At 34.5% G+C, this 25,752-nt stretch overlaps 1 protein-coding gene across 6 annotated transcripts in view; it reads right to left on the minus strand.

Annotated features, from left to right (window-relative positions):
* LOC141458887 (uncharacterized) overlaps positions 1-24,418 on the minus strand; it is a 29,731-nt gene extending 5,313 nt beyond the window's left edge. Inside the window, exons 1-11 of one of the 6 annotated variants that reach the window (XR_012461260.1) lie at positions 23,889-24,416; positions 23,071-23,208; positions 22,762-22,975; positions 18,323-18,464; positions 17,648-17,786; positions 16,774-16,966; positions 16,053-16,276; positions 15,273-15,372; positions 14,177-14,284; positions 13,484-13,639; positions 12,984-13,323 (exon numbers count right to left, since the gene is read on the minus strand). Coding sequence is in view for 3 of the 6 variants with exons in the window: in XM_074137442.1 (XP_073993543.1) it covers positions 13,264-13,323; positions 13,484-13,639; positions 14,177-14,284; positions 15,273-15,372; positions 16,053-16,276; positions 16,774-16,966; positions 17,648-17,786; positions 18,323-18,464; positions 22,762-22,975; positions 23,071-23,208; positions 23,889-23,950 (1,536 nt within the window). In the remaining 3 variants the exon portion in view is untranslated. Of the gene's footprint in view, positions 1-11,913; positions 13,324-13,483; positions 13,640-14,176; positions 14,285-15,272; positions 15,373-16,052; positions 16,277-16,773; positions 16,967-17,647; positions 17,787-18,322; positions 18,465-19,694; positions 20,328-22,761; positions 22,976-23,070; positions 23,209-23,888 lie in introns of those variants that run through there. The other 5 variants (XM_074137442.1, XR_012461259.1, XM_074137440.1 and 2 more) reach the window with 5 other exon arrangements.
* Between the last annotated feature and the right edge of the window lie 1,334 nt (positions 24,419-25,752).

The raw sequence follows: 25,752 nt of genomic DNA on the forward strand, positions 1-25,752 counted from the left end.
ATTTCCATTCCACAGATCGGCCGTCCTGCGAGTCGTTCGCCTCGAACGATCGGTCTTGCACATACCAGCCTCAATCTACTCCTTTCTCCTTTTCCATCATCTACTTCCATTTCTTCAACTTCTTCTTCATCCTCAACGTCTCCGTCATCCTCTTCTCCTTCACCATCGTACCGATCTTTCCCCTCTACCTTAACAAACCTATAAGGTCCTAATAACAAACTGTCCAGTTTGGACGTTTGACCGAATTGGGTCCTCCGCACCGCCACTCTCTCTCTAACCTTGTGAACAGTAGCCTGTTTCCTCTTCCGGCCGCAAGTGCGTCTCTTTTCTTCTTGCACCTGTTCAATATTTGCATTCGCAGAAGCTCCCAACTCTTCCCTCTCGCCTCCTAATCTTTCCCGTTCTACCCGTAACAGTTCAATTCGTTCACATTCCAATCTCTCTCTTTCTACTCTAATCTTCTCTCTTTCCCTTTATAATCTTAAAGCTACATCCCGCTGTCTCATTTCTATTATTCTCTGTCGATCTCTTTCTTCATGACGTCGTCGTTCTTCTCGCAAAGCTTGCTCAGTAGTAGGGAAATGGGGATTCTGGCACACCTAAAATGTGCACCTTTTTTGTGCATGATAGCCACCATCCCAACTCCGCCCACAACCTACACCACCCATACTTATTGAATAATCATCGAATTCAACGAGAGTTTAGGCCACGCCCCCTACCACTCCTTATTGATCAATAAGGGGCCCATTTCACAGCAAAACCATGACCCAAAAAAATTTCAACTCTCAATATCTTCTCAACTAATGGATCTGTCCTCAAGAAAACTATAGCATACTACTCAGTAAAACAGAGTATGTAAAAGCCGAAAATTTCATAGCAAAAATCAGTTGTTTACTGTAGGAATTATTAGGGCCCCATTTCACAGCAAAACCATGACCCAAAAGAATTTCAACTCTCAATATCTTCTCAACTAATTGATCTGTCCTCAAGAAAACTAGAGCATACTACTTAGTAAAACAGAGTGTGTATGATCACAAAGTTTCATACGAATAATCTATTGTTTACTGTGGGAATTATAAGGGCCCCATTTCACAGCAAAACCATGACCCAAAAAAATTTCAACTCTCAATATCTTCTCAACTAATGGATCTGTACTCAAGTAAACTATAGCGTGCTACTCAGTAAAACCGAGTGTGTAAGATCACAAAGTTTCATACGAATAATCTATTGTTTACTGTGGGAATTATAAGGGCCCCATTTCACAGCAAAACCATGACCCAAAAGAATTTCAACTCTCAATATCTTCTCAACTAATGGTTCTGTCCTCAAGAAAACTATAGCATACTACTCAGTAAAACAGAGTGTGTAAGATCACAATGTTTTATACGAATAATCTCGTGTTTTCAGTGGGAAATATAAGGGCCCCATTTCACAGCAAAACCATGACCCAAAAAAATTTCAACTCTCAATATCTTCTCAACTAATGGATCTGTCCTCAAGAAAACTATAGCATACTACTCAGTAAAACAGAGTGTGTATGATCACAAAGTTTCATACGAATAATCTGTTGTTTACTGTGGGAATTATAAGGGCCCGATTTCTCAGCAAAACCATGACCCAAAAAAATTTCAACTCTCAATATCTTCTCAACTAATGGATCTGTCCTCAAGAAAACTATAGCATACTACTCAGTAAAACAGAGTGTGTAAAAGCCGAAAATTTCATAGCAAAAATCAGTTATTTACTGTAGGAGTTATAAGGGCACCATTTCACAGCAAAACCATGATCCAAAAGAATTTCCACTCTCAATATCTTCTCAACTAATGGATCTGTCCTCAAGAAAACTATAGCATACTACTCAGTAAAACAGAGTGTGTAAGATCACAAAGTTTCATACGAATAATCTATTGTTTTCTGTGGGAATTATAAGGGTCCTATTTCACAGCAAAACCATGACCCAAAAAAATTTGAACTCTCAATTTCTTCTGAACTAATGGATCTGTCCTCAAGAAAACTATAGCGTACTACTCAGTAAAACCGAGTGTGTAAGATCACAAAGTTTCATACGAATAATCTGTTGTTTACTGTGGGAATTATTAGGGCCCCATTTCACAGCAAAACCATGACCCAAAAGAATTTCAACTCTCAATATCTTCTCAACTAATGGATCTGTCCTCAAGAAAACTATAGCATACTACTCAGTAAGATTGTGTAAGATCACAAAGTTTCATACGAATAATCTATTGTTTACTGTGGGAATTATAAGGGCCCCATTTCACAGCAAAACCATGACCCAAAAGAATTTCAACTCTCAATATCTTCTCAACTAATGGATCTGTCCACAAGAAAACTATAGCATACTACTCAATAAAACAGAGTGTGTAAGATCACAAAGTTTTATACGAATAATCTCTTGTTTTCAGTGGGAATTATAAGGGCCCCATTTCACAGCAAAATCGTGACCCTCAGTAAAGTGTATTATATAAGTGAACAAAATTTCATGCCAATAATGTGTTGTTAACGGCGGTATGTTGTAGGTCAAGGAACATCAGATAGTAAAGCTGCTAAAAAGCACATAGTTTCTCGAGTTACCCTACTGTACGAAGTGAAAGGTAAATCTACAGTCAGCCGACGAATAGAGTCATGTAAAGTGCTCTCCTATGCGGATGAGAATTTTTTTTAGTTTTGTGGATCACGTCAAAAGCCATTTACTGATGAGTGTGTGGCAACTTATTAAAAAACTAAATATACCGATCCCTTTCAATAATAATCTACTAGATGAACTTGGTAGAATGCATTCCGGAACCGTTATTCTATTATTGCATGAAGGAGCCAAAGTAACCAATACTAGTTTCAACGTTTAGAATAATGTAGTTTCATGATAATTGAATGACACAGATGCCCCAGAAGGTTTGAACGAAATCAAAACTCTCGGGTAGGATAGTTGTATAAGGGTTGATCGTCTATAACTGCATGAAAAAGCGTAATGTTGTAAAATATTACATTATTTAGGTAAGCTAAAAAAACCGATTGGGGTCCTTATAATTCCTACAGTAAACAATAGATTATTCGTATGAAACTTTGTGATCTTACACACTCGGTTTTACTGAGTAGTATGCTATAGTTTTCTTGAGTGCAGATCCATTAGTTGAGAAGATATTGAGAGTTGAAATTTTTTTGGGTCATGGTTTTGCTGTGAAATGGGGCCCTTATTACTCCCACAGTAAACAACTGATTATCCCTATGAAATTTTCGGCTTTTACACACTCTGTTTTACTGAGTGGTATGCTATACTTTTCTTGAAGACAGATCCATTAATTGAGAAGATATTGAGAGTTGAAATTTTTTTTTTTCATGGTTTTGCTGTGAAATGGGGCCCTTATAATTCCCACTGAAAACAAGAGATTATTCGTATAAAACATTGTGATCTTACACACTCTGTTTTACTGAGTAGTATGCTATAGTTTTCATGAGGACAGATCCATTAGTTGAGAAGATATTGAGAGTTGAAATTTTTTTGGGTCATGGTTTTGCTGTGAAATGGGGCCCTTATAATTTCCACAGTAAACAATAGATTATTCGTATGAAACTTTGTGATCTTACACACTCTGTTTTACTGAGTAGTATGCTATAGTTTTCTTGAGGACAGATCCATTAGTTGAGAAGATATTGAGAGTTGAAATTTTTTTGGGTCATGGTTTTGCTGTGAAATGGGGCCCTTATAATTTCCACAGTAAACAATAGATTATTCGTATGAAACTTTGTGATCTTACACACTCTGTTTTACTGAGTAGTATGCTATAGTTTTCTTGAGGACAGATCCATTAGTTGAGAAGATATTGAGAGTTGAAATTCTTTTGGGTCATAGATTTGCTGTGAAATGGGGCCCTTATAACTCCCACAGTAAACAACAGATTATTCGTATGAAACTTTGTGATCTTACACACTCTGTTTTACTGAGTAGTATGCTATAGTTTTCTTGAGGACAGATCCATTAGTTGAGAAGATATTGAGAGTTGAAATTTTTTTGGGTCATGGTTTTGCTGGAACTGGGGCCCTTATAATTCCCACAGTAAACAACTGATTATTCGTATGGAATTTTCTGCACTTACACACTGCGTTTTACTGAGTAGCACGCTATAGTTTTCTTGAGTACAGATCCATTAGTTGAGAAGATATTAAGAGTTGAAATTTTTTTCGGTCATGGTTTTGCTGTGAAATGGGGACCTTATAATTCCCACAGTAAACAACTGATTATTCGTATGAAATTTTCTGCACTTACACACTCCGTTTTACTGAGTACCACGCTATAGATTTCTTGAGTACAGATCCATTAGTTGAGAAGACATTGAAAGATGAAATTTTTTTGGGTCACGGTTTTGCTGTGAAATTGGGCCCTTATAATTCCCACAGTAAACAACAGATTATTCGTATGAAACTTTGTGATCTTACGCACTCTGTTTTACTGAGTAGTATGCTATAGTTTTCTTGAGGACAGATCCATTAGTTGAGAAGATATTAAGAGTTGAAATTTTTTTGGGTCATGGTTTTGCTGTGAAATGGGGCCCTTATAATTCCCACAGTAAACAATAGATTATTCGTATGAAACTTTGTGATCTTACACACTCTGTTTTACTGAGTAGTATGCTATAGTTTTCTTGAGGACAGATCCATTAGTTGAGAAGATATTGAGAGTTGAAATTTTTTTGGGTCATGGTTTTGCTGTGAAATGGGTCCCTTATAATTCCCACAGTAAACAACAGATTATTCGTATGAAACTTTGTGATCTTACACACTCTGTTTTACTGAGCAGTATGCTATAGTTTTCTTGAGGTCAGATCCATTAGTTGAGAAGATATTGAGAGTTGAAATTTTTTCGGGTCATGGTTTTGCTGTGAAATGGGGCCCTCATAATTCCCACAGTAAACAACTGATTATTCGTATGAAAATTTCTGCTGTTACACACTTCGTTTTGCTAAGTAGCACGCTATAGTTTTCTTGAGTACAGATCCATTAGTTGAGAAGATATTGAGAGTTGAAATTCTTTTGGGTCATGGTTTTGCTGTGAATTTGGGCACTTATAATTCCCACCATAAACAACAGATTATTCGTATGAAACTTTGTGATCTTACACACTCTGTTTTACTGAGTAGTATGCTATAGTTTTCTTGAGGACAGATCCATTAGTTGAGAAGATATTGAGAGTTGAAATTTTTTTGGGTCATGGTTTTGCTGGAAATGGGGCCCTTATAATTCCCACAGTAAACAACTGATTATTCGTATGAAACTTTGTGATCCTACGCACTCTGTTTTACTGAGTAGTATGCTATAGTTTTCTTGAGGACAGATCCATTAGTTGAGAAGATATTGAGAGTTGAAATTTTTTTGGGTCATGCTTTTGCTGTGAAATGGGGCCCTTATAACTCCCACAGTAAACAACTGATAATTCCTATGAAATTTTAGGCTTTTACACACTCTGTTTTACTGAGTAGTATGCTATAGTTTTCTTGAGGACAGATCCATTAATTGAGAAGATATTGAGAGTTGAAATTTTTCTGGGTCATGGTTTTGCTGTGAAATGGGGCCCTTATAATTCCCACAGTAAACAATTGATTATTCGTATGAAACTTTGTGATCTTACGCACTCTGTTTTACTGAGTAGTATACTATAGTTTTCTTGAGGACAGATCCATTAATTGAGAAGATATTAAGAGTTGAAATTTTTTTGGGTCATGGTTTTGCTGTGAAATGGGGCCCTTATAATTCCCACAGTAAACAATAGATTATTCGTATGAAACTTTGTGATCTTACACACTCTGTTTTACTGAGTAGTATGCTATAGTTTTCTTGAGGACAGATCCATTAGTTGAGAAGATATTGAGAGTTGAAATTCTTTTGGGTCATGGTTTTGCTGTGAAATGGGGCCCTTATAATTCCCACAGTAAATAACTGATTATTCGTATGAAATTTTCTGCTCTTACACACTCAGTTTTACTGAGTAGCACGCTATAGTTTTCTTGAGTACAGATCCATTAGTTGAGAAGATATTGAGAGTTGAAATTTTTTTGGGTCATGGTTTTGCTGAGAAATGGGACCCTTATAACTCCCACAGTAAACAACAGATTATTCGTATGAAACTTTGTGATCTTACACACTCTGTTTTACTGAGTAGTATGCTATAGTTTTCTTGAGGACAGATCCATTAGTTGAGAAGATATTGAGAGTTGAAATTTTTTTGGGTCATGGTTTTGCTGGAAATGGGGCCCTTATAATTCCCACAGTAAACAACTCGTGATGAAACAACTTCGTATGAAACTTTGTGATCCTACGCACTCTGTTTTACTGAGTAGTATGCTATAGTTTTCTTGAGGACAGATCCATTAGTTGAGAAGATATTGAGAGTTGAAATTTTTTTGGGTCATGCTTTTGCTGTGAAATGGGGCCCTTATAACTCCCACAGTAAACAACTGATTATTCCTATGAAATTTTCGGCTTTTACACACTCTGTTTTACTGAGAAGTATGCTATAGTTTTCTTGAGGACAGATCCATTAATTGAGAAGATATTGAGAGTTGAAATTTTTTTGGGTCATGGCTTTGCTGTGAAATGGGGCCCTTATAGTTCCCACAGTAAACAATAGATTATTCGTATGAAACTTTGTGATCTTACACACTCTGTTTTACTGAGTAGTATGCTATAGTTTTCTTGAGGACAGATCCATTAATTGAGAAGATATTGAGAGTTGAAATTTTTCTGGGTCATGGTTTTGCTGTGAAATGGGGCCCTTATAATTCCCACAGTAAACAATAGATTATTCGTATGAAACTTTGTGATCTTACACACTCTGTTTTACTGAGTAGTATGCTATAGTTTTCTTGAGGACAGATCCATTAGTTGAGAAGATATTGAGAGTTGAAGTTCTTTTGGGTCATGGTTTTGCTGTGAAATGGGGCCCTTATAATTCCCGCAGTAAATAACTGATTATTCGTATGAAATTTTCTGCTCTTACACACTCAGTTTTACTGAGTAGCACGCTATAGTTTTCTTGAGTACAGATCCATTAGTTGAGAAGATATTGAGAGTTGAAATTTTTTTGGGTCATGGTTTTGCTGAGAAATGGGACCCTTATAACTCCCACAGTAAACAACAGATTATTCGTATGAAACTTTGTGATCTTACACACTCTGTTTTACTGAGTAGTATGCTATAGTTTTCTTGAGGACAGATCCATTAGTTGAGAAGATATTGAGAGTTGAAATTTTTTTGGGTCATGGTTTTGCTGGAAATGGGGCCTTTATAAATCCCACAGTAAACAACTGATTATTCGTATGGAATTTTCCGCACTTACACACTGCGTTTTACTGAGTAGCACGCTATAGTTTTCTTGAGTACAAATCCATTAGTTGAGAAGATATTGAGTTGAAATTTTTTTGGGTCATGGTTTTGCTGTGAAATGGGGCCCTTATAATTCCCACAGTAAACAACAGATTATTCGTATGAAACTTTGTGATCTTACGCACTCTGTTTTACTGAGTAGTATGCTATAGTTTTCTTGAGGACAGATCCATTAGTTGAGAAGATATTGAGAGTTGAAATTCTTTTGGGTCATGGTTTAGCTGTGAAATGGGGCCCTTATAATTCCCACAGTAAACAACTGATTATTCGTATGAAAATTTCTGCTCTTACACACTTCGTTTTGGTGAGTAGCACGCTATAGTTTTCTTGAGTACAGATCCATTAGTTGAGAAGATATTGAGAGTTGAAATTCTTTTGGGTCATTGTTTTGCTGTGAAATTGGGCCCTTATAATTCCCACCATAAACAACAGATTATTCGTATAAAATTTTGTGCTCTTACACACTGTTTTACTGAGTTGTATGCTATAGTTTTCTTGAGTACAGATCCATTACTTGAGAAGATATTGAGAGTTGAAATTTTTTTGGGTCATGGTTTTGCTGTGAAATGGGGCCCTTATTGATCAATAAGGAGGTGGTGGGGGGCGTGGCCTAAAGCCCTCGTCGAATTCGATGATTAGTCAATAAAGAGGGGGGCGTGGCCTAAACTCTCGTTGAATTCGATGATTATTCAATAAGTATGGGTGGTGTAGGTTGTGGGCGGAGTTGGGATGGCGGCCATCATGCACAAAAAAGGTGCACATTTTAGGTGTGCCAGAATCCCCATTTCCCTACTACTTTGCTCCTTTTCTCTTCGCCGTTGACTATTTCTAGCGTTCTTCTTCCTATTTCGTGTTTCGATTTTCTTTCCTCTTTTGGTTTCTTCTGCTCCACTTTTCTCGATAGACCCTTCTTCGTTGCCCAGCAAATCAATTTGCAAAACGCTGGGAATCGATTCGGCGACAATAAATTTCACCTCTCCTTTCACAATGGTAACCACCTCTTGTGACAAAAATTCCTTACCTAAAACAAGGTCAACTTTCAGGCAGCTACTAGGTACAACGTTAAATTTGGATTGGTATTTTTCTCCATCAATATGAAGTTCGGTCTCAAATGCTCCATACGTCTCAATACTGCCACCTAGACCTCTCAACTTCATTTTTTTGGTGGTCAATTTAACTTTATCCGCTGTTTTAAAATAGGCCTCTGATCCTATCAAATTGACGTCACTGCCGGTATCTACAAGAGCTTGCAGTTCTACATTGGTGATCTTCACTACTTTCATCATTGCCCCATCTGAAAAATCATCGTTGATTGTCCTGGCGTTCGCCTCAGAGATCTCGGAATTCTGCTTAGAACTCTCCCTTTTTTGAGATAGGCGATCAACATTGCATGCTGTAGCGATATGTCCAAATCGATTGCAACGATAGCATTTTGCTCCTCGGTTTTGGGACGGACAGCTATTGGCTTTATGCCCCTTTCGACCACAATTATAACAGCAAACTATTTCATTTGCTTTTCCTCTCATCTCATAATCTGTTTTCAGGCTTGTCGCCTGGTTTCCACCTTTCCCAGGGTATTCTCTTCCTCCGTCACCTTCGTCTGAATTACAATTATAGTATCTCTTTATAGTGCAGTAAATTTCCAACTTCTCCTTAAACTCCTGGTAAGTTTTAGCGCCGTATAAAATAGCTTTATTGAATCCTTCGTCCAGTATGCCATTTATAGTATACTGGATTAATACTTCCTCTTCAATGTCACCTCTAGAGGCTATCTCCTTCATTACCAAAGCATATTCCTGCACCGGCTCATCTCTTTTCTTCCTTCTAGTTCTCAACATCTGATGAAGGTCTGCGCTGTTTACTTTTCGGCCGTATTCCCTCGTAAGGAGTTCTTTCAATTTTACCCAGGTGGTTATTCCTTTCTCCGACTGAACTTGTTGCTTAGCAAGACCTCGGAGTGACCTTTTGGCGAATGTTAGCTTTTGAAAGTCATTTAGACCCGCCATTTCGACTACCTCCTCGAAATCGGAGATCCATTTCCCCACTGGATAATTGTCGTTGGCACTGAACGTGCGAATGGACTCCTCCAAGTCTCTAAAAGATAGAGTCAACTCAGGTCTGTTGAATACTCTGTGGTATGGTTGCTCACCGCTTACTGAATAAGGTCTAACATCAGCTTCAGCTTCAATAACCGCAGGTAATTCTCCCTCCTCATCATTTTTCTCACCGGTTATAGCCACTTCTTGGTAAATCTTAAGAATAGCTCCCCGGAGGTGTGGCCTAATTCGAAGTGATTCTGATTCACTGTTACTATAGAACCCGCCATATTCAAATATAAATATAAAACTATTTCTTTATTTTATATTTACACTTAAATCTAGCGGGTTATATGGTAACAGCGAATCAGAATCACTTCGAATTATTTATTTAGGATTGATATTTCTATTTAAACACCCCCTGATTTATTTATTTCTTAATGGGGGGCTTCGCCCCCATACCCCCCTCCTAACCTACCTAATCACCCTCAATTTTTTAATTTGTGTCACAAGATTCATTACAATAATTACACAGAACAACACAAAAGAAACTTACCTTATTCTGTGGAGTCCTTTTCCTGAGGAGGGTATACTTGTCGAACTCCCTCCAGAAAATCGAACCAAATTTTATAACATTCATTACTCCATCCTCACTCACACTACAATCATGCTTTAATTTAAAAAAAAACTGCAAATTTAAAACGCTCATGCTCATAAAGTTACAAAAAAAAAATGGCACCTCAAGTCACAAACAGGGCACTCGCGGGAACTATTTATACTTTAAACAGGAAGCAGTTACTATGCAGTAAGTGTACTGCGCTTGCCCGCGAAACATAAGAGTTACGTAATTCGCACAATCCGAAACAGTTCATTGGCGGGAAGTAGTTTAAAATCTCACCGGTAGGTGCGCTGTACTTCCCACCCCCTAAAAATAAACAGGCCACACCTCCGGGGAGCTATTCTTTAGATTAGCCTAAAATATTACAAATCGCTACTAAATCTGCAAGAGAGCATTTCTCACTAATATGTCTGGCCTTTCTTTCGAATTCCTCGGAATTCTCATCGAAATGAAATCCTTCAAACGCTTTTAAATTCCGTCTTACCCATCTTGCGTCGGCTACAGCATCAAAAATGGCAACATGAAGGGCTTTCACGGCCGAAATGCGCCCATTGGAAATGTTGGCTGCCACATTAACAATATCACCTAAAGCCACCATTATAAATTAACAATAACGTAAATAAACAAACAAACCTTGAAAGTCCTCAACAAAACAGATCAACAAAACAGTTCTCAACAAAAGTTTCTTACTTCACCGGACGCACGAGTAATATCCCACTTCTGATGTAGGAAAGAAGAGAGTAGATAATACTTAACAAGAAAGAAAGAAAGAAAAACAAGGAATCACTTCAATAATAATCAATATACAATAATATATTTTCTCGCCTTTACACCTTTTCGTCTTAAAACACACATGCAATATGATATATTTTTAACGCCTGGAAAAATACTATAGACAAAACAATATCTTTTTCCATTGCCATCAATATAAATATTTCCATTAACTAGTATTTTAAATAAAATAAATTTATCACGGGGTGCCTCCACTGATTTCCATTCCACATATATATAAAATATATAAATATATTTAGTTTAATAAACACGACCTTCTCTTACACTTTTTCTCACAGACGTAAGTAACAATTTCTGAAAAGGTACACAAATCAGCAAGTACCCAAAATTTCATTTATACTTCTAATATCATATTTTTTAGAATGTATTGATATGTCACAGTATATGCTGGTCATTTTCATGCATAAAATATTTGTTCAGTAATGAGTAGCACCCATTTAATTTAGATTGTATAAGAGGTATTAAACTATTCATGCACAGGTTTGAACAAAAAAATTGTTAATGAAAAATATAATTGTTTTACGTTAAAAATTAAAAATGTATATAAAACGTACATACCGATTTTTTGTTTTTGACATCTGATTTAAATGTGAGTTTAGCGCAGCAGAAGGAAGTAAAAATCGTCGGTTAAGTCCATTATTCAATTAAACTGATTGGTACTTGACTTTATGCAGTAGTTAAGCATGAATAATATGTAATTAATAATTAATCTAGTTTGTTAATATTTAATGTTAATATAGTTTTCTTCAGTTACTTTGTTAATCTAGGTGTTCTCCACACAATGTAATATAAAAAAGATATGATATTTTTAGTTCGTTATTACAAGTACTCAATTAAAGGGTTACATTAAAGTAAAGTTTGAAAATTAATTAATTAATTATAATTACAAGTATTATTTACTTGTTATTAACTATGTAATTTTTGCTCACCTAAGACGAATTCAAGACCGAATTTTGTTTTAACTCCGTAATTCAAATTACAACAGTAATAGACAAAGTTTAACTTTCCCTTTTTATTTTTAATATGCGAGTGAATATAATGATTATTCAAAATAAAGATAAATCACAAGAATAATTTGGAGTAGATATATATTTAGTTTAAAACACACACACGACCTTCTCTTACAATTTTTCTCACAAACGTAAGTAACAATTTCTGAAAAGCAGGGGACTCGGCTAAGCTGGAACCCATCTGGGTTAAATGTGAAAGACAATTGTTTCAAGTTCTTAACTTACAAACAGTAAAAAAATGAAGTTTTTACCCTTTTGCAATGCCTTTTTCTACAAACTCAAGCATTTTAACAACTCTATACCAAAGTTTCAACAACTCTTACAAAGGAAATTATTCTGATAATAAAAAAAAGGATAAAAATTTTAGATATTACTTAGAGACAGACCTTCGATGAATACCTGCAGACCTCAAACTCTTACTTTTGTTGATGATGAGAGAAATTCTGTAAAGAAACCAATATCGGTCTTCTCTCTTTGCCAAAGTACCTCTAGATTTCCCTTAGAAGCGAATGGACTAGTCACTTAATCAAGAATCTTGGTGTCCCCATGGGTATCACATCCTAACAACACAAACTCGCATAGCCAGTGGCATCCCAATGCGACCTTCTTGGCTTTAGTGAACGCACAAACTAACTCAAACTCCAGATATATCACATTTAAATATTCGTTTATTTAATGTTTCACTAAGGATTCTTTTAGATCATAATGGATTTACCTTTTATTAAACCACTTCTTTTAGAATGGAATGGATACACCACAGAAAATTTGGTTACCTTGTTAAATAGTGTGTGATTTTTTAAAAAAAATTCTTTGGAGAGGATTTTTCGTCTCTAAATCCTTGACTGAATCCTTTAGACCTACAGGAATTGTATTTAGGTTAGTGGAAGGCACAGGACTTATCTAACACTGAAAGTTATATCCTGGAACTTCGTGATGAAGGAACGCTAGCATTACTACCTGAGACACGATCGTTCAAAGCCATCAATTCAACCAAAGTTAAATGATACCTTAAATTACCTAAGAATAGATCTCTAACTTTGGCGGCTGGTTGCGCCATTTCACGGTTAAGTGTAAATTGAACTATATTTAAGAGTGACGGTAGGGTTAAAAGTGCATAAAATGAGAAATTACTGTTTGAATAGAGCCTTATCTCGAAGTAAATCTGGTCGGCCTTTAGCCTAAAGTTATTGTTTTGGATGCAGATGCAGCAATTATGTAAGGCAACCACTTTAATTCTTAGTTTTGTAGAAATAAGAGTGTCTTGGAAGCTGATGCTCTAGAAGATCAGACGATCATGAAACTTGAACAGTTTTTTTTTTTTAAGTAAGAGAAAAAAGTGTGGATATCTCATCTTGAAAGCAAGTGTTCAGGTGCTCTAAATATTAGAAATATTTTCATTGAGCAACTCTATCTAATCAGCTGTTTCCAAGTTGCTCAACATTGTTGTGTACGAGTAGAATCCTTGAATTACCTGGAAACCACAACAAAACAAATGATTGCATAAACAAACTCTAATCAAACTACAGTATTAAACTATTAAGTGAACCTCTATTTACAAATTACCCGAATCCCTTAAACGCTAAAAAATTAGCAACAAAATTTTATATCCAATCAAATTATAGAAAAGTTACCGCAGCGAAACATCGTAAGTTGAACGTAACCAATCTTTTATACTGGAATGGAAGTGGTCTAGATGTTATAGTCATTAAAATTATCAAATCCTTCCTTGCTGCAGGCTGTTCTTCATACCAGGAACCTCTGTACGCACTTCCATGTAAGTTCTCCACCTAGTCAACAATCAGTCCAAACTGCTGTTAACTTTTCTCAAAAAACAAACAAGACTACAGTAAATGCAAATATTATTTGTTAAGTAAAAGCTATTTTCGAGTTTGCAATCTAACGGCATTCCATTAAAAGTGAGCATAAAAGAGTCAGTATCTCCTAATCGTGTCAAAGTTTGGAAACTGAATTTTCATCGAAAATTCATCGCAGCGATTCTATGGTGTTCAATGTAAAAAGAAATAAGTCATAATAATAATAACCAAAAAATAATTCATGTTTAATGAAATTGTGACGCTATCCAAAGGCGTCAAAAACAAAAACAACTTAGGGGTTGAGAGAAAGATCGTACAATATGTATTCATTATCAGCTTATTGATTATCAATATGTATTGATTGGTTTCTGTAAAAAAATATGCACCACAGCCCTGGAGATGACCTAGTTCTAAAGCTAAAAAATAACCATTAAATTGACAACTAGCAGATAACTACCAGTTGGTTGCACAAATCTGTTCCTACAAAATGTAATTGATAGTTCATAATACCTGTGAGTTAATCTCCTCACCGCAAGCGCACAGAAATGATGTTGCACTCAGTGCGAGCAAAACTTTATGCAAACAGTCCATCCATCTTGAATCTCCATTTTTCAAATACTGAAATTCATAAAATAAACAAAAATAGGTTCACAACTCAAGGATACTGTCAATAGGTTCACTATCAAGGAAAAGTTCAATCTGCCACATATTCTTCTAACTTCGAATTTTAGGCACACAATTATTACTTCCTTACTAACATGAAACTGGTTTTAAGTAAAGTTAAAAGTAACCCTTCAAAGGAAAGCTTAAACTTCCTACCCTTTTACTAGAATACACCATTCTGTGAAAATAGCTCGAATAGAAAATTTCACATTACTACAAATAATTCCTCTTATTCGTACACCTGGGAAATGCTTTTTCTGGATTTTTCAACTTCAAGTACCTTAGCAATGTACATATTTTTAATTCAAAACTATAGTTTAGTCAGGAGGCTACAGCGATAAGCATTTCTCAAAATCAGTTGCGAATTCAACCTTCAATGCCTCGTACTACACGCCTTTATATTCTGTTTGTGTTTTATTATTTTGCTAGAAAATGTTTGTATTCTTCTTGAAATTCAGAAATCATTTCGCAGCAATCACAATTGCAACATAATCAGCACATTCCTACATTTTTCCCAAGTATGGCACTCCACTGAGTGGATAAGTTCAGTAGAACAGAAAACTTGCAGTGAACAAAATTGTAGTATCGTGTGTAGATAGATTGTTTCAACTTTGAAAATCTTCTTCAAGAAAAACCATTTTTCAAGCATGACAATAGTTATTCTGAAAGTTGTAGACTCAGTAAGGCTTAGTATGTGATCCTTGTGGATAAATCACATAGTTAGCAAGATTTGAAACTATTTTATTTTAAAGAGGTAAGAAGATTCTATGAAAACTCTTTTCTGTATTATATTTTGTCTATGCTTAGTATGATAATGCTGTTGCAGATGCGACAAAACATTGGTCTAAGACCACACTGTTCTTCAGCTTAAAACAAATGATCTCCAATACTCACATCATCGAAATACTTCCATGTTGAATAAGAAAAAGTGAAGATTTATTACCTTTATCATTATGTAGCAGTTTCCACAGGGCTGTAATGATGATAGCAATATTTCTAGACAATATTGGCCAGACAATAGGTCGTTAAACTGCTGTAGTACTCTGAAACAGGTTTAGTCGTGTTTTGATTAGATGCTGCAGTGAATCCTAAAAAGACGGTGAGGTTAATAAATCAAAGTTAAAGAAAAAACTTTGATGTGATCTCACACGTCTCCCCTAAGGGTAATTTGCCTAATTACAATTTTAACTGATTCAACCATCTTCCTTAACTGAAGATAAAACTTTCAAACAAGATATTCCTAGGAAACAGGACAATACCACCGACTCGACAGGATATAGACCGAAGATGACTGAAACAAAACCATCACGGGATTAACTATTAAAACTTGACTCTCTTTAAACTTAAAAAAAAAGTACATTTTTATATATTCAATTTATTATTGTAGTGTTTGTAAAATAGGGATAAGCGGCCGGAAAATTGAAGGAGTTTCTCTTTACACAAAATATTGTGAAGCTTTTAGAACCGCACAAAGTATAGAAATTGGACTTAAAAACCAACTACAATTTGAAAACATTTCCAACACAGTAAGAAAGCTCCAAGTTTGTAGTAAACATGCGGAGTTTAAATCATCGGAAACATTTTCGAAAAAGAAGAATCGTTAAAAACTTAATAAAGTCTTTTTTCGGTAAAGTGGTACTTCCAGTCTGCTCTAAATTTGGAATATTAAAAGGAAGTAAAAACTACCTGGCAAATATTCTAAAATTTGTCATTTTTTACTTACTGTAAAACATTGATGTGTTGGCGGAAAATGCTCTTATCGTTTGCTTTTTTCTCCACCATTTTAGCTTGCAACACTTGTAGCAACGCTGATATTTGCAGCGTGATTGTTACTAGCAGGGAATATAACGTAGCAAACACAGTTGCGCCAGAAAATCCAATTACTACGGAAGTGACAAATGCTGCAACGTAAGGCCAAGATTTCTGGTGCTCCCAAGGAATCCATATCTGTAAATAGTTTTCAAATAAATAATATCAATAATAAATAATATTTTAAAACAGGACGATTCATTGACATCAAATTAATTTTGCTTGGTCCTCTTTGCGCTAGGCCACACTGAGTGTTGGCTCATGCAAACAGCTATGAAGCTGTTCCTATGATCTGAGGGATGGCTATAAAGGTATCAGGATGTTATCCTTGCTCTGATTTCCTGATCTGACTCGGGCTTTCTGAAAACCTCAGTTATTTATCAGGTGTTGAGGGGGGAATACCTAGAACCCTCTTTGAATGTTTATACATTGCGGCTCCTACTTCAGCTCCTAGAACTTCCCTCTTTCATCTCACTAGAGTTTCTGCATTGTGAGCAGTCTTCTCAGTGGTGCAAAAGATCTAAATAAAGGCCTCAGTGCTGAGAAACCCTCTTAGAAACAAAAAGTGAATTTCTGGTCCAAACTCAATATCTAAAACACAACGGAAATGCGGAAAGAGGTAATAATAATAATACCGGCAAAATTAAAGATGGAGTTTCAGATGCAGACAGAATATCGTGAAAAAAGTTGATCGCGGTAGAAATAACCGGAACCAAGTGAATGTTCAGATTCAGATAGTAGAGTATAGTTTTATTCATCTTGTCGGCCTTGGTGAAATGTTCAGCGTAGACAGAATCACCGAGCTCTTCCTGGCGTAGTTGTTCCAATCTGGGCAACACAAACATAAAATAATTTAAGGGCGTAAAGTTGACTGAAAGTAACTGTGCAAATTACTGCTTCTCCTACCAATGCATAAATTGCTAAATTTAAAATTAAATAATTATAACAATAATAATATTTCTGTATTTATGCACATTACAGGGAGTGATAAAATTTCTTTATTATTACTTGTATTGACTCCGGATGCTCCTTTACTTTTAAAAAAAGAAACAAAATCATATAAGAAAAGTGAGAAGAGGTGGGGCGTCAAGGATTTGCCTTGGAGAACACCTTTATTTACCCTAAAACTATCAGAGCTAATTATATTGTTCACTTTAATAATACCGCTTGACTACTCATACAAATTTTAAATTATCCCTATAATTTTGCCACTAACACCAATTAAATTTTACTTTTTCTATAAAATATTGTGGTCAATAGTGCCAAAAGCTCTGCTGAAATCTATGAAAATGGCATAAAAAGATTGTGGATACTAATTAGGTTATATAATGTAAAGAGATTGTACAAAGTAGAACGACCCCTTCTAAAACCAGATTGTTCAATAGGTAAAATATTTATTTCAGCCCAAGTATTTAGTCTGTCCCTTAGAATAGAAGTGAAAATTTTTGTACAGTATTAAAAAGTGCAATACCTATATAATAAATTAAATAATTATCATAAAAATATTACCGATCTAGTAAGTTACGCAATTTCCTCTGATTTAGTAGTAAATAAAAGAATTTTCCAGATGTATGGGTGATCATTGCCCACATCATCAGAGGTAGTATAAACTCGTTTATATCATCCAATTTCTTATAAACGTTTGCGGCTAAAAACAAAACAAAACATTAATAAACAAAAATGTTAAAAATAATTCAATCACTTTCTCTTTTCCCCAAATTCGAAATACAAAACATAATTCTTACTTTTTTGAAGTTCTGAATTTCGAAATAAAAAAATATTTCGAAAACAGTAATAGTTTATTTTGCGAACATGATCAGCGATCGTATACGGAAACGGACGACTATGCTTTAATATTAAATAAAATCCAAAGCCAAGCACCAGGAATTGATTCTAGATTCCCAATGGATTCTTAGCTTTACGGGTCTCGCTTCTAACCCGCTCGGCTGCTGTGGCGCCTTCAGAGCAGTATAACACAATAGCCAAATACCAATCACGCAATTTTAACGAGAAAAGTGGAAACCACATGGTTAGAAAATATGGCTCATTGGTTCCATTGGGCCCAACTTGCTCGACAGAAACGTGTTTTTGAAAACCCTATGTCCAACGTAACTAAAAACGTAAAACTAATATTTCCCGAGAGAAAGAATTAGACCCGGCATTTAACAAATCAAGAACTCTTACCAGTAAGAATGCCCACCAATATCAGCATGATGGCATGGCAAGTGGCGATGATCACAGTCCACGGGCGGCCATCTTGATTCAATATTCCACATATTGTCAGTAAATAGTTGGTTAACTGTATTGGTGAAAGCCTTTTAAAATTCTATAAGACAAGAAGTTATATAAGTGACATATTTATGTTGGAAGTTTAAGTAAACAAATTAATCTCAGTGATTCTGATTTTCAATTTTTTTAAACAAGAAAATATTTGGTGAGTAACACACCCGCGACCTTCTCTTACACTTTTTCACACAGACGTAAGTAACAGTTTCTGGAAAGGAGGGGCTCTGCTAACCTGGAACCCACCTGGGTTATATTTGCGAGACATTGTTTCAAGTTCTTCACTCAAAAACAGTGTTCTTAACAAAAAAAAATGCAAAGAAGTTTTTACACTTTTGGAATGCCTTTTTCTACAAACTCCGCATTTTAACAACCCATTTAATTCTTCTTAACAAAATAGAAAAGACTGTACAGTACTTGACAAAGGAAATTATTCTGATAATAAAAAAGAATAAAAGTTTAAGATGATACTTAAAGACAGACCTTCGATGATTTCCCTTCAAACTTTTACTTTTATTGCAGATGAGAGAAGTCCTGTAAAGAAACCAATATGGGTCTTCTTTGCTAAAGTACCTCTAGATTTCCCTTAGAAAAGAATGGACTAGTCACTTAATCAAGAATCTTGGTGTCCCCACAAGTATCACAGCTTAACAACACAAACTCGCATAGGCAATCGCAGCGTCCTAATGCGACCTACTTGGGTTTAGCGAACGCACAGCCTAACTTAAGCTCCAGATATGTCACATTTAAATATTGGTTTATTTTTTAAACTGAGATTTTGTTATTGAGTTTTGATTCAAAATGGATTCTTTTAGTTCATAATAGATTCATCTTTTCTTAAACCAATTCTTCTAGAATGGAATGGATACACCAGAAAATTTGGTAACATAGTTAAATTGCGTATGATTTTATTTTTAATTTGTTGGAAAGGTATTTTGGCCTCTAAATCTCTAATCGCTTGGATGTATCCTTTAGTCCTACAGGAATTGTATTTAGATTAGAGGAAGGCACAGGACTTATCTAACACTGAAAGTTATATCCTGGAACTTCGTGATGAAGGAACGCTAGCATTACTACCTGAGACACGATCGTTCAAAGCCATCAATTCAATTTTTATTACATTATTATTTTTTAAATTTAGTTCGAGATGAGTATATTTATTTTAATAATATTATCTGATTAAAAATGATTTATAATTATTCAAATATGAGAGATTTATTAGAAAACCAAGAGCAATGAAAGAAATTTGTCAAATAATTAAAACAAAACTTACCGGAAAAAGCATTAGTGGAATCTTTAGCAATCAGCCAGTGAGAACTGAACTACTTACTCTGCTACCTTCACAACATCAATATATCTCCCAGTTCATACTCGACTATTTACTGAATTATCAATTTTTTAAAATAGCCCTTTTAATTGCAGTCTTTATGAGTGCCGTTGTCCTCAAAGTAAACCACCAAATTACCTACCTAGTAATCGATGAATTTTTCAACAGAAAATATAGCCTGGAGAAATACTGGGTATCTGTGTGACATCATCAATAATTTACCAAAGCAGTAGTTTGGTTTAAATTACAGTTCTTAACATTCTCACCGTATATTCTGCGTACCTTGTAACGTTATTTGTACAGTTCCAAAACTAACTTTACTACTTTTATCTATTTCCTTCCGATAATCATCTAAATATATTTCTATTGAAGTTTAAACTTTATTTCTGTTCTGAAGGGACGACTTTTTTTAAATTACTAATGTTCAGTCCCAAGGTTTGAGTTGAAGCGCCTTTTTCTGCGATTCACTTGACTTTTACTAGTAATAAGGCTTTACAGAATCACTAAGCACCTTACTACAGCTACGTAAAAGAAAAATAGAACTTTTGATTTATTACTCTTTTTTGAAAATAATACACTCATAAACATATGTAACAATAATTTAGGTATTCAATATTTATTAATTTACTCAAATCAGAGTAAGCATTGTAATCAAATTAGTAAACAGGAAGTGGTACATTCAAAATAGAGAGGGGTTAAGATGAACTTTGGGAGAAAATGCACCCTCAAAAGATTGTCTACAAAGATGGAAATGAATTCCTATAGTAAATGCTGTAAATATCTGACTGGAAAGTACAGGTCACCCAAGGCGTGCTTCAGGGCGAATCTCTGTCGCCACTATTATTTTGTCTTTTCATATCGGATTTTGAAAATTTTATAAGGTCACGTAATCTAATAGGAATAAAAATAGAAGAAAATATCGATATTCTCAGCCTCTCTTTCGCGGACGATATAGTTTTATTTGCAGATTCGCGAAGTGACGCAAATCAGAAATTGAACTGTGTTTCAGAATATTGCAGAATCAATTCGTTAGAGTTGAACGCTGATAAAACAAAAATAATAGTATTTCGACGCTCTCCTAAAATGAAAAGAATCTTGCCCGTCTATTATGAAGGAAGCGTAATTGAGTATGTAAACCAGTTCACATACCTGGGTATTCCATTCAGTTCGACCGGAAAATTCGCAATAGCTGCTAAGCAGTTAACAAACAGAGGTCTCAGTGCAACTTCTGTTATCAATAAAATACTAATATCAGGTAAATCAAATAGCTGGGATTCAAAATTAAAATTATTTAATTCTATAGTAGGTGCAACTGCATTGTATGGTTCAGAAATCTGGTCACTTAGGTACCTTCCACAAGTTGAGAAAGTATTGACCATGTACTTAAAACGACTTCTCCTACTACCGTACAATACTCCTAATTACCTCGTAATGATAGAAACTGGAAGTGTACCATTAATTGTTAACATATTTTCAAGAATTATTAACTATTTGTCTACTATCCTTAAAATGCCTGATTCTAGATACCCAAAAATTTGTCTTATGCGACTGAAACAGATGCATGAAAGTGGTTCGGAGGAATACAATTGGTACTCTCAAATCTCAAATCAGTTTTCTCTTATTGGCATCGATGTTAGTACTCAGATTGAACGTGATTCAGATCTGATTAAGAATAAGCATATTATTTTAGAAACACTAAAAAATCATTGTCTCAGTTTGAGTATCGATAGGTGTATTAATTCTTCTTTTAGTTCCGTTTTCAGAAAAATTAGCACTTTAGGTTTAGGTGAAAATTACATAACTTGTAGAAACTCAATCCATAAAACTAGAATAATAGCACAGATCAGATTAGCCGGCAATAGTAATTTATATATTCTACATAAAGGAAATAAATACCACCTGGATTATCTAAATTTATGTACAATCTGCAATATGAAGAAAGAAGAGGATTTGAATCACTTCTACTTGCATTGTCCTATTTACAGCTCGCTCAGAAAACATTACATAGATAAATACATAGAGGGTACCAATTGTGGACTGTCCGAACTTCTTACCATAGATAATTTGATGAAAATTAATGATTTATATTACTACACTATCGGAGCTTTTAAGTTGCGCTCTTTTATTATTAATGAATAGCTAATATTATTAGTTAATGAACAGAATGAATAAATTTGTTGAATTTCAATTGGAATAATAATATGTATCTCATGGTTTGCTTGGCCAGTTATATTTGTTTGGTTGTTTAATATCTGTTAAAGTCTTCATTTCAGTTATATTTATAGTTATATTGTAGTTATATTCATGTTTACTTTGTTTTATTTTAGATTTTGTATCTCAGTAGCTTGGCTTTTTATTTTTGTTTTTTATAATTTTAAATGTTACAGCTACTTATTTCTGTTTTTTTCTTCTTGTATAGTAAAGTGTTATTTAATTTACAAATTTTTCTGTTAAAAAAAAAAAAAAAAAAAAAAAAAAAAAAAAAAAAAAAAAAATGTCGAACGCAAACTCCTTGCTAAAGGGTCTTGTAACCTTTATAAGCAATAAATATATTGTATTGTATTGTATTGTATTGTAAATGCTGTAAAAGAGTCGATACAAGAAAGGCTAACAGATGCCTGTAAGTTAATGGGTTTCCTTATGGAGCATTGTCGATCCAGATAACACTAGAAGAATGGCATCTGCAGTTTCTGTGGTAAGATGGACGAAAGTACAATGTACTCGTATCTCCTGATCTGAATTGATACCATTATCCACGGTTTTAGGTCCCTACGGATGGATTTCTCTTTTTAGAACCGTATTAGATCCTAAGACTTGTATATCTTCGATAGAAAGGGTTGCATAAGGAATTGTCTACAGCCAGTTATCTTGTTATGGTTATAAGTAACAAATCTTTTTTCTTAATTTGTTAACATTCAGTTATCTTGTTTTTAAAAATAATATATCATCTAGGTCTAGTCTAGAACTGCTATTATCTTAAATTGATTAAGGACAGAATATTTATAAAGATTACCGGCAATAATAAATTTGGTGTTTCCGTTGCAGTTAAATAATCTTTGCAGGCAGTGAACGATGTCAAAACAATCAGAGTTAAATGGATGATCAGATTGATGTAGAAGATAAGCTTTTCAATAAATTTGTCAATTTCAGTGAAATGGCCTGCATAAACTGGATCTTTGATCACTTCATTGCATAACAGTTTCAATCTTGGTTGCCATAAACATTTGCTATTGTAAATAAGAGGTTAATGTTTAAATGAAGGGAAAATTGTAATGAATTGAAAAAATTTCAACTTACAAAAATAAATTACTCATTCACTTACCGATTTAGAAAATTGAAAACTTTCCTCTGATTTAGAAGTATTTTGAAAAATTTCCCAGACAGGTGTAAAAAAATTATGCAATTTCCAAAAGGTTCAACAAACTTGTCAATTCGTCTTTTACTACGTACGCTCGGGCACCTAAAATACAAAATGAAAATTGTATTTTCCACACCTAGAGCCTAATACTGCTGGGGAAATTTGTACAATATTTGATATTTATTTATTCCTTAAAAGATCAGCGATAAAATTAGCGATCTGACTACATCTTCATCAGTTTAATATATTTATAGATTTTTTTTTTTTATACAATCTATTTTATATTCAAAGGTCGCAGGAAATGCCAGAAGTCCTTTTCGAGAAACCCTCTAAAAGTGAACAATCCTGGGAGTAAAGTTCGGATAGAGGAATTTTCCTCAAACCTGGATGTTTAAAAAAAAATATATATAATCCTTATCATTACGCAATAGGGAATTACCCAATTATGGCATTTTATAGCGTATATACGCATCCAATCAAGACGCCACGGTTGCCACCAGGTTGTCCGTAGAAAAGGAATAGAGTGCTACAATGTTTCACAGTTCTGGTTAAAACAAGGAGATATTATCTTGAACCTGGTGGATGCTTCTGGCTTAATGAAACCTTCTCTTCCAAACATGTTTCTTCCATTTTAGTGCTAATATACACAAACCTGAATTCATCAACTGAGGAAATAGCTCGACGATATCCACCAATTTTTTGTTTGTTTTACACAGCTTAGTTTTCGTTTCTAACTTACTTTCGGACCCTCTCTGACTGAATCTAGTGAAAATACTACTTACCTCAGTTTGCATCGAATAATTATACAACGTATGTGGGTAAAATGCTTTCTAGAGTACGACATACAATTCGCAACTAGAAGATGCTAGTTCTGAAACTGAGATAATCCTCACCCAAACCCTGAGAACTAATAGATCTGTAAAAAAAACTGTACCGCGAGTTAATTGCAATTTCACATCAATACTTAAATAATGATTACTAAATTTCTCGATTATGGCAGATACCATTCTTCGGGCCTCGAATGTACAGTTCAACGAAAACAAATGTTCAGCACCAATTCTAACAAACAGAGCTTTTAGCTGAGAAACCCCGTTTAGTCCGTCCCATTGATTACTAAATCCACCAATTTAACTAAACAACTTAGTATCGGCAAACTGCATAGAAACGGAGAAAACGAACCAAATCAACAAAGAAATCATTGCGAAATGTACAGAAAAAATTATGTTTATTGATAGACCATTTTAAAAGGTTAGTCTTAATTTATTCCCGTGACACTACATTCAAAACTGGAGTAGAAATTATTTCTTACATCCTGATGAAATGTTTCTGGAAGAAGAGATCTATGAGGCATAATTTACAACAAAATCAAAGCTTTGCCATTTATGTAAATGGGAAGAACAAATTTCTTGAATTACGCAAATCATTTATTTCCAAAAACAAAAAATATACAAAAGCTTTTAATAAATATAGTGAGGGAAAAACACACGCTTTCTCTTAGTAAGATCAATTGTCCCTTTTTAAATTTAAATTTTTATCCCTCCTCACGTTTTCTTTGAACTTAAGATAAACGCCCCCCCTTACATTGAAATAAAAATGAGTGCGAACTAAAACTGAGTGCGACATAAAATAAAGGACAAAACTCTAGAAGCTATTACTTAACCACACATTCGAAATCACTGCGGTACGCAATTGGAGGTACTTCACACCAAGAATAGAAGAACAACAATAAAGCAAACAATATCCCCCAGTAGTGGAAAATCAGAACAAAGAGCAGAAGCAAATGATAAGGAAAATGGATTTAAATTAACAAACTAAAAGATCTACCAGTTTTATATTTTTACATCCAGATTATGAGACGAAATATCACCAGAGGTCTACATACCAAGGACTCCGGCCAGATAAAATACAAAATACATGAAATTTAGAACCTAATCTTTTATCATTTAGTTTTCAATTATTTGAATAAATCACTGAATTAATTAATTAATTAATTTAGAAACAAAAATTGTGCAACATTTTATTTTTGTCCTGGTTGTAATTTTTAACGATTTCATTTAATTTGAAAACAATGCAACTGCTGCAGAACTGAAATGTGTATCTTTTATAATGAACATTAAGTCCAGCGCTGTATTAATCTAATTAACATATTTAGATAAGCAAGCTTAATTTTATTGCGGAATTCATGTTTAAATGATTGACAAATATTAAATTTGTCTGGTTGACAAATATTATTATTACAAATTTTTTTAATTTTAGAGCATTTAAAATTTTATTCATGAACTTAACCAAAGAGAAATGATACCTTAAAATACCTAAGGATAGATCTCTAACATTGGCGCTGGTTGCGCCATTTCACGGTTATCTGTACATTGAACTAAAATGTAAGAGTGATGATAGTGACGATAAAAGTGCTTTAAAGGAGAAATTACAGTATGAATGGAGCGTTATCTCTAAGTAAATCTGGTCGGCCTTTAGAATAAAAATATTGTTTTGGATGCTGTTTTCGTGTTTTGGAAGCTGATGCTCCAGAAGATCAGACGATCATGAAACTTGAAGAACAGTTTTGAGAAAAAAAAATGGATTTCTCATCTTGACAGTTAGTTTTCAGGTGCTCTAAATATTGGAAATCTTCATTGAGCAACTCTA

This window comes from Rhodnius prolixus, unplaced genomic scaffold (genome assembly GCF_049639745.1).
Source record: "Rhodnius prolixus isolate KJV_2025 unplaced genomic scaffold, Rpr scaffold_5, whole genome shotgun sequence".
Classification (NCBI taxonomy): domain Eukaryota; kingdom Metazoa; phylum Arthropoda; class Insecta; order Hemiptera; family Reduviidae; genus Rhodnius; species Rhodnius prolixus.